Source organism: Mustela nigripes, chromosome 1, assembly GCF_022355385.1.
Source record: "Mustela nigripes isolate SB6536 chromosome 1, MUSNIG.SB6536, whole genome shotgun sequence".
In the NCBI taxonomy this organism is placed as follows: Eukaryota; Metazoa; Chordata; class Mammalia; order Carnivora; family Mustelidae; genus Mustela; species Mustela nigripes.
The window spans coordinates 132,076,720-132,092,716 of record NC_081557.1 but is presented as its reverse complement, the minus strand read 5'-3'; the positions used below and the strand labels follow the sequence as shown (position 1 = coordinate 132,092,716).

The window sequence follows — 15,997 nt, the reverse complement described above, 5'->3', positions numbered from 1 at the left end:
TTAATTCTTTCAAAGAACCAGCTCCTAGTTTCGTTGATTTGTTCTATTGTTTTTTTGGTTTCTATTTCATTGATTTCCGCTCTGATCTTTATGATTTCTCTTCTCCTGCTGGGCTTAGGGTTTCTTTCTTGTTCTTTCTCCAGCTCCTTTAGGTGTAGGGTTAGGTTGTGTACCTGAGACCTTTCTTGTTTCTTGAGAAAGGCTTGTACCACTATATATTTTCCTCTCAGGACTGCCTTTGTTGTGTCCAACAGATTTTGAACCGTTGTATTTTCATTATCATTTGTTTCCATGATTTTTTTCAATTCTTCTTTAATTTCCCGGTTGACCCATTCATTCTTTAGAAGGATGCTGTTTAGTCTCCATGTATTTGGGTTCTTTCCAAACTTCCTTTTGTGGTTGAGTTCTTGCTTTAGAGCATTGTGGTCTGAAAATATGCAGGGAATGATCCCAATCTTTTGATACTGGTTGAGTCCTGATTTAGGACTGAGGATGTGATCTATTCTGGAGAATGTTCCATGTGCACTAGAGAAGAATGTGTATTCTGTTGCTTTGGGATGAAATGTTCTGAATATATCTGGGATGTCCATCTGGTCCAGTGTGTCGTTTAAGGCCTTTATTTCCTTGCTGATCTTTTCCTTGGATGATCTGTCCATTTCAGTGAGGGGAGTGTTAAAGTCCCCTACTGTTATTGTATTATTGTTGATGTGTTTCTTTGATTTTGTTATTAATTGGTTTATATAGTTGGCTGCTCCCACGTTGGGGGCATAGATATTTAAAATTGTTAGATATTCTTGTTGGACAGACCCTTTGAGTATGATATAGTGTCCTTCCTCATCTCTTATTATAGTCTTTGGCTTAAAATCTAATTGATCTGATATAAGGATTGCCACTCCTGCTTTCTTCTGATGTCCATTAGCATGGTAAATACTTTTACACCCCCTCACTTTAAATCTGGAGGTGTCTTCGGGCTTAAAATGAGTTTCTTGGAGGCAACATATAGATGGGTTTTGTTTTTTTATCCATTCTGATACCCTGTGTCTTTTGACAGGGGCATTTAGCCCATTAACATTCAGGGTAACTATTTGAGAGATATGAATTTAGTGCCATTGTATTGCCTGTAAGGTGACTGTTACTGTATATGGTCTCTGTTCCTTTCTGATCTACTACTTGTAGGCTCTCTCTTTGCTTAGAGGACCCCTTTCAATATTTCCTGTAGAGCTGGTTTGGTGTTTGTAAATTCTTTCAGTTTTTGTTTGTCCTGGAAGCTTTTAATCTCTCCTTCTATTTTCAATGATAGCCTAGCTGGATATAGTATTCTTGGCTGCATGTTTTTCTTGTTTAGTGCTCTGAAAATATCATGCCAGCTCTTTCTGGCCTGCCAGGTCTCTGTGGATAAGTCAGCTGCCAATCTAATATTTTTACCATTGTATGTTACAGACTTCTTTTCCCGGGCTGCTTTCAGGATTTTCTCTTTGTCATTGAGACTTGTAAATTTTACTATTAGGTGACGGGGTGTGGGCCTATTCTTATTGATTTTGAGGGGCATTCTCTGAACCTCCTGAATTTTGATGCTCGTTCCCTTTGCCATATTGGGGAAATTCTCCCCAATAATTTTCTCCAGTATACCTTCTGCTCCCCTCTCTCTTTCTTCTTCTTCTGGAATCCCAATTATTCTAATGTTGTTTCGTCTTATGGTGTCACTTATCTCTCGAATTCTCCCCTCGTGGTCCAGTAGCTGTTTGTCCCTCTTTTGCTCAGCTTCTTTATTCTCTGTCATTTGGTCTTCTATATCCCTAATTCTTTCTTCTGCCTCATTTATCCTAGCAGTGAGAGCCTCCATTTTTGATTGCACCTCATTAATAGCTTTTTTGATTTCAACTTGGTTAGATTTTAGTTCTTTTATTTCTCCAGAAAGGGCTTTTATATCTCTCGAGAGGGTTTCTCTAATATCTTCCATGCCTTTTTCGAGCCCGGCTAGAACCTTGAGAATTGTCATTCTGAACTGTAGATCTGACATATTACCAATGTCTGTATTGATTAGGTCCCTAGCCTTCGGTACTGCCTCTTGTTCTTTTTTTTGTGTTGAATTTTTCCGTCTTGTCATTTTGTCCAGATAAGAGTATATGAAAGGGCAAGTAAAATACTAAAAGGGTGGCAACAACCCCAGGAAAATATGCTTTAACCAAATTAGAAGAGATCCCAAATCGTGAGGGGGGAGAAAGGGGATAAAAAGAGGTTCAAAAAGGAAGAAAGAAAAAAGAAAAAAAAGAAAAGAATTAAAAAAAAAGAAACCACCTAAGAAAAATGTAAAAAAGAAAAAATATATATATTAGATAAACTAGTAAAAAATCGTTAAAAAAGAAAAAAGTTAACAGTTTAAAAAAAATTTACCCGAAGGCAAGAAAAAAAAACAAAAAATGAAAAAGAACAAAATTAAATTAACTGCAAGACTAAAAAATATCACAGGGAAAAAGCCATGAGTTCCGTGCTTTGCTTTCTCCTCCTCTGGAATTCTGCTGCTCTCCTTGGTATTGAAACCGCACTCCTTGGTAGGTGAACTTGGTCTCGGCTGGATTTCTTGTTGATCTTCTGGGGGAGGGGCCTGTTGTAGTGATTCTCAAGTGTCTTTGCCCCAGGCGGAATTACACCGCCCTTACCCGGGGCGGGGTGAGTAATCCGCTCGGGTTTGCTTTCAGGAGCTTTTGTTCCCTGAGGGCTTTCCGTAGTGTTCCGGAGGACGGGAATACAAATGGCGGCCTCCTGGTCTCCGGCCTGGAGGAGCCGAGAGCCCAGGGCCCCACTCCTCAGTGCGCCCTCAGAGAACAGCGCCCAGTCACTCCCCTCTGCCTGACCTCTGGCCGCGCTCCGGGCTCACCGAGCCTGCGACCGGTTCAAGGTAACACCGAGCTGTGAGCTTACTGTTGGCTCTGTCTCTGTAGCCGGCTTTCCCGTTCCAATACCCGCAAGCTCTGCAACACTCAGACACCCTTGATCCTTCTGTGACCCTGCGGGACCTGAGGCCACGCTGACCCTGCGTGGGCTTCGTCCCGGTTTAGCCTCTGGAGCGATGTCCCTCAGCGGAACAGACTTTTAAAAGTCCTGATTTTGTGCTCTGTTGCTCCGCCACTTGCCGGGAGCCGGCCCCTCCCCCCGGGGTCTATCTTCCTGTCGCTTTGGATTCACTTCGCCGGTCTTACCTTTCAGAAAGTGGTTGTTTTTCTGTTTCCAGAATTGCTGTTCTTCTTCTCTTCAATCTGCCGATGGATTTTCAGGTGTTTGCAATCTTTAGATAAGCTATCTAGCTGATCTCTGGCTAGCTGAAGTAGTCTCAGCCTGCTACTTCTCCGCCATCTTGACTCCTTCCCCCCCTTTTTAATTTTTTTTGATGGAGGAAAGAGCACAGAAGAATTCTTGGGACTGGTGTTTTTGGAACATATTTTGGAAACATGGCTCTGTTAACTCTTAAATCATTGCTTGTTAGCTGCCCAAGGAAACAGCAAATTATTCTTTATATAAGTTACATTTTGCATTGATTTTCTTTGTATTTCCTGCAATTAATAAAGCACTGAACTTGGCCTTCTTTTTCTCAAATCACTTTTCTCCATAGGAAGTACATTATTTCCTCCTTTTTATAGGATCATTACTTTGTAATATAGAGATTACTATATAAATATCCAAATTTGCCACTTGGTTCTTAATCAATCTGTAACTCTCCTCATTGTGTACCTTGTGATTTGGCAGAGCTTACTAATATACTAACTGAAGTAATCATTGTATATATAATTGAAAAGAAAAGAATGAGTAAGAATTAAACTGGAATTATTTGTTAAGGTTTTTTACATTTCCTGATTCCCAACTATAAACTAAAGTGAGTTGATGGTTTTTTATTGTTTCTGTCGCACTGAAAAGATCATTCATTGAGTGATTAAGTACTTAGTTTATGTATGCATTTTTTCTTTCATAAGTGCATTTTCTGAGCCTTTTTGGAGGGAGAACTTGTTCGTATCCTCTGACAACTTTTCAATTTATTTTGTTCTTAAGGATCAGTACATTATTTTAAATAATGAGAAAACATTAGCAGAGAACCCGTTTCTACCTTTCCCAATGCGTGCCCTCCCTGCTTTCCTACCCCCACACCCAGGCATCATCCTTAATAACTGTTTTATAACTGACGTATCTGTAGGCCTTGACTACTCTTTAAGTGAAATCCTCTGGTGACATTCTTTAAGAAGTCATAATATTCAAAGGCAGTTGAATAGTAAAGTTGACTTAACTAGATCACCAAGGAAATGTCCAATACCCTGATGGGCATTCTTGATGGCCTTCCAGAATTGAAGATTAAGGCTTTTTAAAGCCTTTGACTTTCATTATTTTTGTTGCTATATATTGTAGTTGCATTCTTCCATTATAAAACCAGTAACCAGGATTTTGTTCTAATAAATCTGATTATTTTCAAGTATCCTTGTGAGAATTTATGTCCCTCATTTTGCTTCATATTATAATAGTGATAGATTAAGTGAGAAGTAATCATTTAGAAAAAAATGCATAATGTAAAAGTCATTTTGACCTCTACTCATAAGTATATCTTATTAGCTTACTTTAAGGAGTAGCTTTCAGTAGGTCCTAAAAACTAGGGGATGTGTGTATTGGTTGGCATTATTTATTTAAGTGCACATTGCCTTTCATTTTAATCCCAAGTAGTTGTAAAACCCATGGGATTTTTTTTTTTTTTAAGATTTTATTATTCACTTGACAGATCACAAGTAGGCAGAGAGGCAGGCAGAGAGAGAGGAGGAAGCAGACTCCCCACTGAGCAGAGAGCCTGATGTGGGGCTCGATCCCAGGACCCTGGGATCATGACCTGAGCCGAAGGCAGAGGCTTAACTGAGCCACCCAGGCACCCCAACCCATGGGATTTCTTAAGTCTCCTCATAGGCAATTGAGGCTAAGCTTTTTTCTACCTTTACACTGCTGAGGTAGATCCAAATAATAGTGGCAGCATTGGGACATTTTAGAAATTAGAAAAATACTTTCCCCTAATGAAGGAACACTGAAAATGAAGCTAAGTTTTAGAAATTTATAGCTGTGTATTGATATTGTTTCTTTTGTACTTTTCTTTATAGTCATATTCATTGTGAACTTTTATGATTTTGATTTTTAATTTAAAAAGAAAACAACTCACCAATATTTAGAAATAGTATCATGTCTCTTATGAAACTCTGTAAAAGTTATGCAAATAGGACCTAGGATTTCAAATCATTTTTGTTTTTAGTTTTTTAAAGTTCATTAAAAGCATTCTTATGGTTCATGTTTTTATTTTTTTCTCATTCTTTATCATTATGATTGGAACCTCTTTTAATTTAATTTCTCACACAGTTATTAGCATAACATGATCTGTTTCAGGATTGTCTTGGGGATCATCACAAAGAAGAACATATTAGAGCATCTCGAGCAACTAAAGCAGCACGTCGAACCCTTGGTGATTAGATATATCAGATCTCCTCATTAGACACCTTAGAAGTCAGGAAGCATGAAACTTGTGAACTGTTCAGTTCTGTCTGTCCCAGATTATCTGCTGAATAAAAAGATCCTACATGCTGCCAATTACATTTATATCTCATAAACTATGTCTGCAAGATTAATTTAGATATTTGTAAGATTCTGTTCACAGGAAGTTAGCAGAAGTTAATGTCTCTCATCAAAATCATTGGTTGCAATTTAAGAACTGTAAACAATTTGTTAGTTAAATGAGTAAATATTATTGGACGTTCTTAAAGTAAATACAAGTTTGTCTACCTTAGCAGATACACTGATCTCAGAAGGTGCTTGACTGGTTAAAAATGTCTGCGCCCGCCCCCCAAAAAACCCTCCTCCTTTTTTATGTTTCCTAATCTTGTGGTAGTCTTGTGGTAAATCTAAGCTCACAAATGATTTTAACTGAGCTTAGCAGTGTTAGAATTGCCGAATGTTAAACAGATTTTTTATGGGCACACTAACTAGTGTGTAATGTTGTATATATTTGTGATCATAACATTAGTTCCTTTTCTGCTACACCTTGCATACCTTCACAGTCAAGAATGTGTGTCCTGCTGTTTCATTAGTGAACTGTACCTAGATTATATGTGTGCCCCTTTTGTATGATGTTTTCAGAATGCTGTGAGCAGCTTTTGGGGTCAGATGCATTTGTTTTAACTGGCTTTATGTCCTAGTGGTTTCATGACTAAAGATAAATTTTGAATTACCTTACCTTATAACCTAAAAATTGTCTGGCTTTAGCAATTAATGCCTGAAATTATTTTGCCCTGCAATTGTCATACCTATATAAAACCCGTCCCAGTTTGCTTAAGTACACAACTGATTATGTATTCCTGTTGTATGCTAATATTTCACAAGTGTTTCATGCATCCTTTTTTAAAAAACTACTAACCAGAATAATAAGTAGCTTCTCATTCATTCTGCTTTCTGCTTCACCTATAATAATCTTTTAGGATTGCTTCTTGATTTTTCACCTTTTACTGTAAGCATTAACAACCAAGACTTTCATAAAAGCACTGTATTTACCTTTTTTGGCCAAAATCAAAAGAGGAAAACATTGATGAGTGTACTAGAAACTTGGGTTGTTTTCTAGATTTATTCTTGGGGCTCTGAAGTTTCGGATTGGAGTTCTTTGTTGACTATCTCAATTGTATGTGCTTTCATGAAGATTCTGCATACAACTGGGCAATTCTTAAGTTATTTTTTTGAAGTTGGTTACGTTTGCTTTTAAAAAAAATGGAATATTGAGGAGATTTGGTCAGACATATTATTGCTTTCTTGGTATCATGGCAATGAATTTTCCTTCTCAAATGGGATCAGTATCATTTCTTGTTCACACATCCTCCCATTTTTTTTTTTTTTACTTTTTTTGTTGGCATACATGAATCAAAGTACCTCTATTTCAATGAGGCATGCAGTCCTCAAGAGTCTTGGTGGAAAGGACATTGTACTGTTAGTAACCATGATACTTTCATATCAAAGGATGGTTGCTGGATAATTTAATATCTTTACCAGTAAAATACTCTTTGAAAATATAAAATCACAGTGCTTGCTTTGCTCTCTTCCTGTCAACAAAACGGGTTTAGCTATAGAGTTAGCTTTTCTTTTCTTTTCCCTTTTATTTTAATAGCAATCTTCTGTTTATTGCTTTCAGGCGCCTCCTTGGCATTATAACAAAAAAAGATATCCTCCGTCATATGGCCCAGACGGCAAACCAAGACCCCGCTTCAATAATGTTCAACTGAATCCTATAGATGAAGAGAGAGAGGAAACAGAAGAGGAAGTTCATTTGTTGAATAGCACAACTCTTTAACCTGAGGGAGTCGTCTACTTTTTTTTGTCCTTTAAAAAAAGAAAGAAAGAAATCTAAAAGCCGGGCTTTTGCCACACAGTTTGCAAACACTGCTGGTGGAATGGAGGAATTGTTTGGGGAGGGAAAGGAGCGACAAGGAAGTGAGTGAGATATTTTCCTCGTCTAACCAAGAGCAGCAGCAAATCATCTCCTATTCTGCACTGGATGCATTCAGCTGAGGATGTGCCCGGGACCGCGGGCTGGAGCGTTGGCAGAGGGGGCACTGCATTCTTGGAGCACCCGGAGCACCTGGCCTGTTACTCCGATGTCGCACAGACGCATTCGCATCCCTGTTTCTGGAGGGATTACTTTGAATTGAGCCATCGATAAGACTGCAAGGTCTTGCCCTTTTGTATCAAAACTGTTCTGTTTAATTCATGAATTATATAGTTAAGCATTATCTTTCTACATTCCAGAAGAGCTTTCCTTTCTCTCTCTCCCTCTCTTTTTTCTTTCTCTCTTGAGCTGTGACAAAGCCTCTTTAAATTGGTGTGCCCTTTTGAAACAGTCCTTTCTCATATTGAGATGTACTGTGATTTTACTGAAGTTTCATCACAAGAAGGGAGTGTTTCTTGTGCCATTAACCATGTAGTTTGTACCATCACCAAATGCTTGGAGCAGTCACATGCACCACAACAAAGGCAAATCAAACAGGTAAAATCTTGAATGAACCGTGAACAAAATCTCTCAGCTTGTGTGCATTGTGGTTCAGAATCAACAACACTGAACGTGACTTGTAAGGATAAAGAGTTTTCTTTTTGTTTTTTTTCTCTCAGACTTTATGGATAATGTGACTTGGTCTTATGCAAATTTTCTATTCTAAAACTACTATAATACACAAGTACTGTTCAGCATAAGGAAACAAAATGCTGCTGCTTTGACAGTAAAGAGAAGGAAGTATTCTGTTTAGCTGTATCTGGTATTAATTGCATGTTTAAACACTGGAATTTTTTTTCTTGAAATTAGATCAGTCATTTTTTTTTTCTTCAAGATATTTTATTGCTGACACTGAAGAAGAAATGTAATTCATAACTTGCACTAAATGTATATTTCTTTTCTTAAAAATTTACCATTCTTATTTATATTTTTATGGATTAAAATTTATAAAATACAGATCAGTTAATATCGCGCTTAAATAATTTTACCTTTTTAATGTGATTTTTATAGACTAATTCAGACTTACAAATATGGAGATATGAACAAAGTTTACACTGGGAACAAGGGTTTAAAAAGAGGTTGTGGTTATTTGTCTATGATCCAATGTGTACATAAACCTTTTTCTGATCTTTCACTGCCATCCTCTGGATTATGTCTTCAGACCTGTACATTTTGATTCATTAACTAGAAACTTAAAACACGAGAAATCACTTTGCAGATTAAAACCAAAAGTTAAATAATGTTAACTTAAAGAAAAAATCAAACAACTGAAAACATCAGTTGCAAAGGTAGCAGTTAAAATATTAATCTGAACATAACCTTTGAATCTTGGGGTATATCACATCCGTAAGTGTTAATGTTTTGAGTATCCACAGTGTACATTTTTGCAGGATGAGTTGAAAATGTACTGGGGTGTGTTTGGAATTTTTGTTTTTGGAAATGTCTGTCTGAATCATGGTCTGAATTCACTATCAGCAAAAGCAGTTTACTTGAAGGACTGGCCTAAATAATCTGGGCTTATGCATTCTTGGTAATGAATGAATTACCAATTTGGTAATAAATGAGTTTTGCAGACAGACATTTTCTGAAACGTAACCAGCAATGAGCCGTTTTTACATTTTGGAAGTGACTCTTCACTTCCTAGTTCTTAAAAATAATATATCTGTAAGATCTTGAAGCTTTATTAGATCATGAAGCCATATTAGAATGACAGTTGAAAGTTGAACAACATTTTAGGAATTTTGTGAAACATTTCTCATTTTGCTATCTGCCTAAAATCAGTATTTTGTCTGAGTTTACTTCCCCCACCCTTTTGGCAGACTTCAAGCTTTCTTAATTACCCCTTCAAAGTTCATTTGGCCATCTGGAGTGAAATCTTTTCTAAATGATACTTCTATATATCTTATTCATCTTGTCCTGAGTGTCTCTGCAGTGTGAACTCCTCAGCCTTGGCTACTGAATGGCTTGTTTGTCTTGAGTCTTCAAAGAAGAAACCAGCTTCTTTGCAGATAGCTTTGTAACATTAAACATCACATGGATTTAATTTTCCATGTTTCCTTTTGATTTCATGTCCTTGTCCCATTGCTCATCCTGCTTCACAGACTGACATTTCAGGGTGGATATTCAAGGTAGATATTAATTTTCTTCCTGGTATGTTTCTATCCCTTGATGTGTCTTACTGCTAAAATACAGGAAGAGTGTTGTATTTCTAATGCATTCGGTGGTTTTCTTCAGTAATACTACCTGTTCCACTTTTCTTTTTGATATTTTGAGGTGTGTCTACTTTTCAACCAAATGATGAAATAGTGGAGACCATGAAATATATGTGCCTGGCTAATTGGCAAACTAATTGACCAAAATAATAAGTGGAGCGCCTTATTGGAGTACCCTTTTTGAGAAGGTATGATGAGAATGGGCAAGGGTGTCAGCATCTCTTATTAATAATTGTTTTCAGTTTTGGTTCATGAAGAATGCTTAGTTTGTTAATCTGTGATGTTGCCTAGAGCTGTATTTATCTGTTTTTATTTATACTAGTGTAGTAAAGCTGCATATCATTACAGTAAAAATGATTACTGTGATGAGTTAATCAGAAAATCTATTAAAATCTGTATGACAATGTGTGGTTTGGCCTTTAATTATATCTGTAATATCCTCCCACTTCTGCTGCTGCTCTATGCAGTGTAGGCCAATATGCCTGGCACATGCAGCCTCAAAGAGGTGACAAATAGAATGCTTCTCTCAGGTTACAAAGACAGGCAAGGGGGTGACAAAAGGAATAGATGCTGAATCAAACAGCAGGATATAAACACTACCATCAATAGTAGAGAGTCTCTGCTTGTCAGTGCAATCTCCAGGTTTACAGAAAGATTTCACACCAGTTTACTTTCAAAAAAGAAATATTATGTTGTTGGCATGAATTTAAAACATGTAAATGATTTACATGATTTTTTTAAAAAGATTTATTTATTTTAGAGAGTGGGAGGGGCAGAGGGAGAGGGAAAGAGAATCTCAAGCAGACTCTGCATTGAGTGTGGAGTCTAACCTGGGGCTCAGTCTCATGACCCTGAGATTACAACCTACGCCGAAACACAGACGCTTAACCAATTGTGCCACCCAGGCACTCCTACATGTTTCTTAAAAGATCACTTTGTAGGGGCACCTGGATGTCTCAGTGGGTTAAAGCCTCTGCCTTTGGCTCAGGTCATGATCCCAGGGTCCTGGGATTGAGCCCCGCATAGGGCTCTCTGCGCAGCAGGGAGCCTGCTTCCCCTTTTCTTTCTGCCTGCCTCTCTGCCTATTTGTGATCTCTGTCTCTCAAATAAATAAATAAAATATTAAAAAAAAAATTCCATTGTACATTTGCTAATAGAACTGCCTAAAAGAAGGTGGTAACATTTGAATTCTTAAAAGATTTCAGTAGTCTAATACTAAATTCATTAAAGTAAAGCTATTTGGACTGAAAAGTTAAAGCTATTGGACTAAAAAGTCTGGAATAGTTTTTTTTTTTAAAATCATTCATTTCATTTGATCATTCACTGGGCTTTTATTGAATACTTACTGTGTGATAGGTACTGTGCTGTGTTCCTGAAGCTTACATTCTAGCAGGGACAGACATACATGGTATGTCAGATGATGATACATATCACAAATTAGTTAGTTCAGCAGATTTTTTTTTCTTATTCCTGTGTGCCACACAGTTCTAGGCATACATAAGTCAGGAAATAATTCCCATTCTAATGGAGAGAAATCAGTAATGGGGATTTTTATAGAGGGTGATGAAAAAGGGCCTCAGCATTAAGGTGACATTTGAGCAGAATCTTAAAAAAAGTAAGGGAATGATAGTTATCTGTGAGGAGAATGTTCTGAGAAGAGGAAGTAGTATGTGCAAACATCCTGAGGTAGGATATACCTGACAGAAGGAATACCAAATAGGTCACTGTGGCTGGAGTGGGGAGTAGGGTGTAAGAGGAAGAAAGAAGTTAGGAATATAGTCGTTTGACTTTTATTCTGAATAAAATGGGAAGCCAGTGGGACAGAAAAGTGACATGATCTGACTTAACGTGGTGTCTGGCTGCTTTGTTGGGGATACACTATAATGAGGAAGGGGTGGAAGGAGGGAGACGCAATTAGAAGGCTCTCGGAATAACCAAGGTAAAATATGATAGAGGCTCGAACCTGCCTGGGGCTGGTGGAGGTCGTTCAAGTGGTTGGACTCTTTAGACGTTTTGGAGGTTGCATAGACGGGATTTGCTAATGGATCAAATGTGGAGTGGTACAAGAGGAGTAAAGGAGGTTTCCAATGGCCACTGACTGAATTGGGAATGACTTCAGGAGGACTAGATTTGAGGTTGTTTACAGAGGAATTTTGGTTTTAGACATTAAATTTGAAATGACTTTTTGGCTTCAAAGTGGGGCGGTCAATTAGGCAATCGAATATACAGAGACTCAGGTTCAGGAGGAAGGTCCAGCCCAAGAGACCATCTGGGAGGTATCATCCTGAGCCAGGAGGGGATCACCATGGGATTAAGTGGTAAGAGAAGCCAGGAACGTTGACATACATGTATACTTAGATTTGAGGTGATGAGGGGCCGGCAAAGAGGGAGCCACCAGTGAGGTAGGGGGAATACTGGTGCTTTAAGAGAAAGGTGGTCCCCTAAGGTAAATGAATAAGTTTCAAGGAGGATCAACTTTTCGGGTGTTGCTGATCCAGTGAAGTAAATGGGGGCTGAAAATTGTCTAGTGGGAGATAATGGATAATTTTAACCAAGGCTGGTTCAGCGAGATTGGGCAAAAGTCTGATTGGAGTGTGTTTGACAGAGATTGATTAAAGGAACTGAAGGCAGCAATTTTTTATTTTTTTTTTAGGATTTTATTTATTTGAGAGCATGAGCAGGTGTGGGCAAGGGGCGGAAGAGAGAGGGAGAGGCAGACTTCCTGCTGAGTGGGGAGACCTGTCATGAACCCTAGGATCATGACCTAAGCCAAAGACAGATGCTTAAGCAACTGAGTCACCCAGGCATCCCCAAAAGGCAGCTATTTCAGCTCTTGCTGAGTTTTCTGAAAACTCAATGTGTGAAAGACAGTGTTTTGTTTTAGGATGTAGGATATTACAGCTTTTGTTATTGGTAGGAATATTTGAGAGGGAAAATTGATTTGAAGAGAGGGGAGAGGTCTTTGAGTAGGAAAGGGGATGGCATCTTGGGGGCACAGTGGGACATTAAGCAAGTCATACCAATGTGGAAGAGGCAGAGAATATTGGGTAGTTGGTAGTGTGGGGTGAGATCTTGTGAAGTTACTTTGCTCGTTTTTTCCTAGTGAAATAAACTGAGGGCTGGGAGGTATTGTTGCATGTTTGAGGAAAGATGTGGAAGTAGTAGGATGAATGGGCAGTAGTATGACAACCTGAGGTTAAAACAAGACCAGATGTCATGGTTATTATTTTTCTCCCCAGCCACCTGATACCAAGCAGAAGCAGGAGTAGGCAGCTTTTTATCAGGCTTAAGGTTCTAACGTAAGTACAACTAATGGAGAGAGGGGCAGTGGAGTAGATGCCAGGGAGTGATTATAAGGATGGAGAGTGGAATATAAGGGTGGGTGAAGAGGGAAGCTAGAATGCCGAGTGAGTGAAGAATAGTGAAAAGGGCTGTTAGATCAGTGAACTGGTGTAGGCTATGGTGGGGACTAGAGGAGAGGAAAAGATGGGTGATGATATTTTGGACAGTAGGATGCTTAAAGCAGATTAGGTTTGCATTATTGTGCTGACAGGGGTCTAGGGTGTGACTTTGGAGTTGATGGCTAATGAGGGGGACCGTCTAGATCAGGGGTCAGCAAATTTTCTTCTGTGGCGTGCCAGATAGTAAATCTTTTAGGCTTGGGGGCCATAATACTGCCAACTGCTCTGCCAAGCTATAGGCACACATAATACGCAAACGAATGGGTGTGGCTGCGCCTCCATAAAGTTTTAATCTACAAAAACAAGGAGGAGTGGGCCAGATTTGGCCCTCAGCCCTAGTTTGTTCACCCTGGTCTAGATATTGAAAAAAACTGTGAGGTTTAAGGTATCAGAAGGATCATCTGTGTAGATAGTATCTGTCATTGTGGCGAAGTAGTTTGTAGCACTCTCTTAGGATTAAGTTTTATAGCTTTCATTTTTTTCTTGGGTGTATCTTTCTAGGTGAGTGTTTGAGAGGTCATTCAGAAACTGTTATCAAGCTCCAGGAATGAGCTCAGCTAAATTTGAGTAGTGATTCTGTTAAATTCTTACTGGGTTAAGGTACTTCACTTGTGAGTGTAGGCCCCTAGAAGGTGTTCTGTGAACAGAAGTAGATAGGCGGCGTGTGGAAATGACTAGAGCCATTGGATGGCCACATTCTAGGTAGATAAAAATATTCAGCAAACTGGTTTTTAGCAGACTGTGCTTCAGTGAGGGAAAAAAGAGAAGTTTGGTATTACCTAAGGATCTTCCTCTTTAATGAAAAATTTCAGTAGTTGGAACCTGTTTGAAACCTGTTTGCAGCCCTCTGACACAAATTGGGAGTTTGAGATTGGAAATCCACAACTACAGTATCAAGATTATAAGAGCCATATTGGCACTGGTATCCAATTCAGTCTTGGCTGTTACATGATGCCTAGCTCTCTGAAAATACACATTCATCTTAGGTTTGTATAAGGGTGGATGAAAAACTGGTCTATTTTTTTGTCCCCCTTCACTTCACTTTGTTCCTTGGTAAGAAATCCTATTACAATCCATATTACTGATCACAAGAAGGCGTATTTTTAAAAAAGCTACAAACTATATTTGAAATTATTGGATCAAGGAATGGCAGAATTAAATGGCTAACATTTCTAGCCAAGCAGATTGGTTTCGTATAAGATTTCTGAACTTATTTGAATAGTCAGTATTTAAAAGATCTATATTAACTATTTCTGAATACTGCCCCCAGTATTAAGTACCTCAGAAACTAAGGAAGTCTGAGGAAAAAAGCTCAGGAGCTTCTAAAATGTTCAATTAGTTAAGACCCAATATGATTTGGTCAGCTTTTCTAATCAAAGTATGTGTGAGCTAATGTTCCTGTCATCTTACAGCTTCATTCAGATGGGGCTAGGACCGGCAGCTGCTTATGCACTCAAATGTGGCAGTTCCTTAAAACCACTCGAGACCTCACATCAGAACTATGAAAGTTCTGGTAATGAAAGGGAAGGTACAAGGGTGTTTTCAGTGTAGTTTGGCTACACTATTATATAAAACATCTCTCTTGAAGAAAGCATCTTAATGTCCTACAAAGGCAGCCTGGACCATGGGAAGGAGAACAGATACTAGGTAGAGGCTGTAGTAGCAGAGGGGATTTTTAACTTCAGAAGACATTCTGTTGTCTGAGAAGTCAAGAATTCTTACTTCAAGAGCATCTCAGTGGTTTCCCAAATCTTGCAAGTGCGATTTTATCTGGCACTTACTGAGCAGCGTGGAATAGGGTCATTTTGTTGAAAAAAAAATAAATACATACTCAAAGATTTATGTTACTGAGAGGGACATATACTGATAAAATACGTGTTCTTTAAAAATTTGCAGCTTAACTGGGGAGATGAGACAAGCTGTTCATATTAAAAATCCTGGCTGGAAGTGTTTGCTCATAGACTGCTCATACTTTAATGTCAAAATAGGAAGTTATCTCAAACTATCTTAAGGAGACAGCTAACAGGGTAAGTGACTCTGGAGACTGACAATTAAATAAAAGTTCTTTGGTTAAGTCAAGTCAATCTTCTGCCAAAAAACCCTTACAAGATGACCCAAGGGCTTTTTTTTTTTTTTTTTACCTTGAACTTCTTACAAAGGGGGAAAAGCTTCAGCCCAATCCGCAGAGTTGGCTATTTTATATTTCATGGTTTGTGCTCTTATTCTTAAGGCAAAGGACATTTTGTCAGGCTTGAGGAGGGTATGAATCTGGTAAAACACAGCTGTAATCACAAATCTCTACTATAAATCCAATGATATAATTTGCAGTAGTAAACTTTAAATTAATAGTATACTGGTTAGTATACTATACTGTGTATCAATATTCTGTACTACATAGATTAGTAAATACTCTGAGTCAAAGAACTGTTTTAAAGAATACACCTAATAGGTACCCGGACCACATATCCGGGTATCAGTATCCCCGGATACTGTATAACCGTATCCCCTTGGAGATACTGTTAAAATGCAGCTTTGGTACCTCTGGGGTCAGGCACTTACCAAGCTTACTTCCCCTTATCCCCTCCCCACCGCCCATAAATCCAGGCCTAAAAGCTATAGCCATTATTAATTCAAGTCTGAGGAGTAAATTTTTAGTTGTCTATATGTTCAGTATTGAAAACAGGACTCCCTGATGAGAGGTCTGGTATCCACAGGCAGTAGACTGTGACTTCCTGTGACACGTAAGAGGAGGACTTCGGTTGTTTTTCAGATGTGAT

At 38.5% G+C, this 15,997-nt stretch overlaps 1 protein-coding gene across 5 annotated transcripts in view; it reads left to right on the top strand.

Moving 5' to 3' along the window:
- Positions 1-10,165, top strand: part of CLCN3 (chloride voltage-gated channel 3) — a 100,885-nt gene extending 90,720 nt beyond the window's left edge. For 3 of the 5 annotated variants that reach the window (XM_059374113.1, XM_059374121.1, XM_059374130.1), the window contains 2 exons: positions 5,407-5,482; positions 7,193-10,165. In XM_059374113.1, the coding sequence (XP_059230096.1) occupies positions 5,407-5,482; positions 7,193-7,351 (235 nt within the window). In that variant the 3' untranslated portion in view covers positions 7,352-10,165. The remainder of the gene's footprint in view (positions 1-5,406; positions 5,483-7,192) is intronic. The other 2 variants (XM_059374139.1, XM_059374146.1) reach the window with 1 other exon arrangement.
- The last annotated feature ends 5,832 nt before the right edge of the window (positions 10,166-15,997 follow it).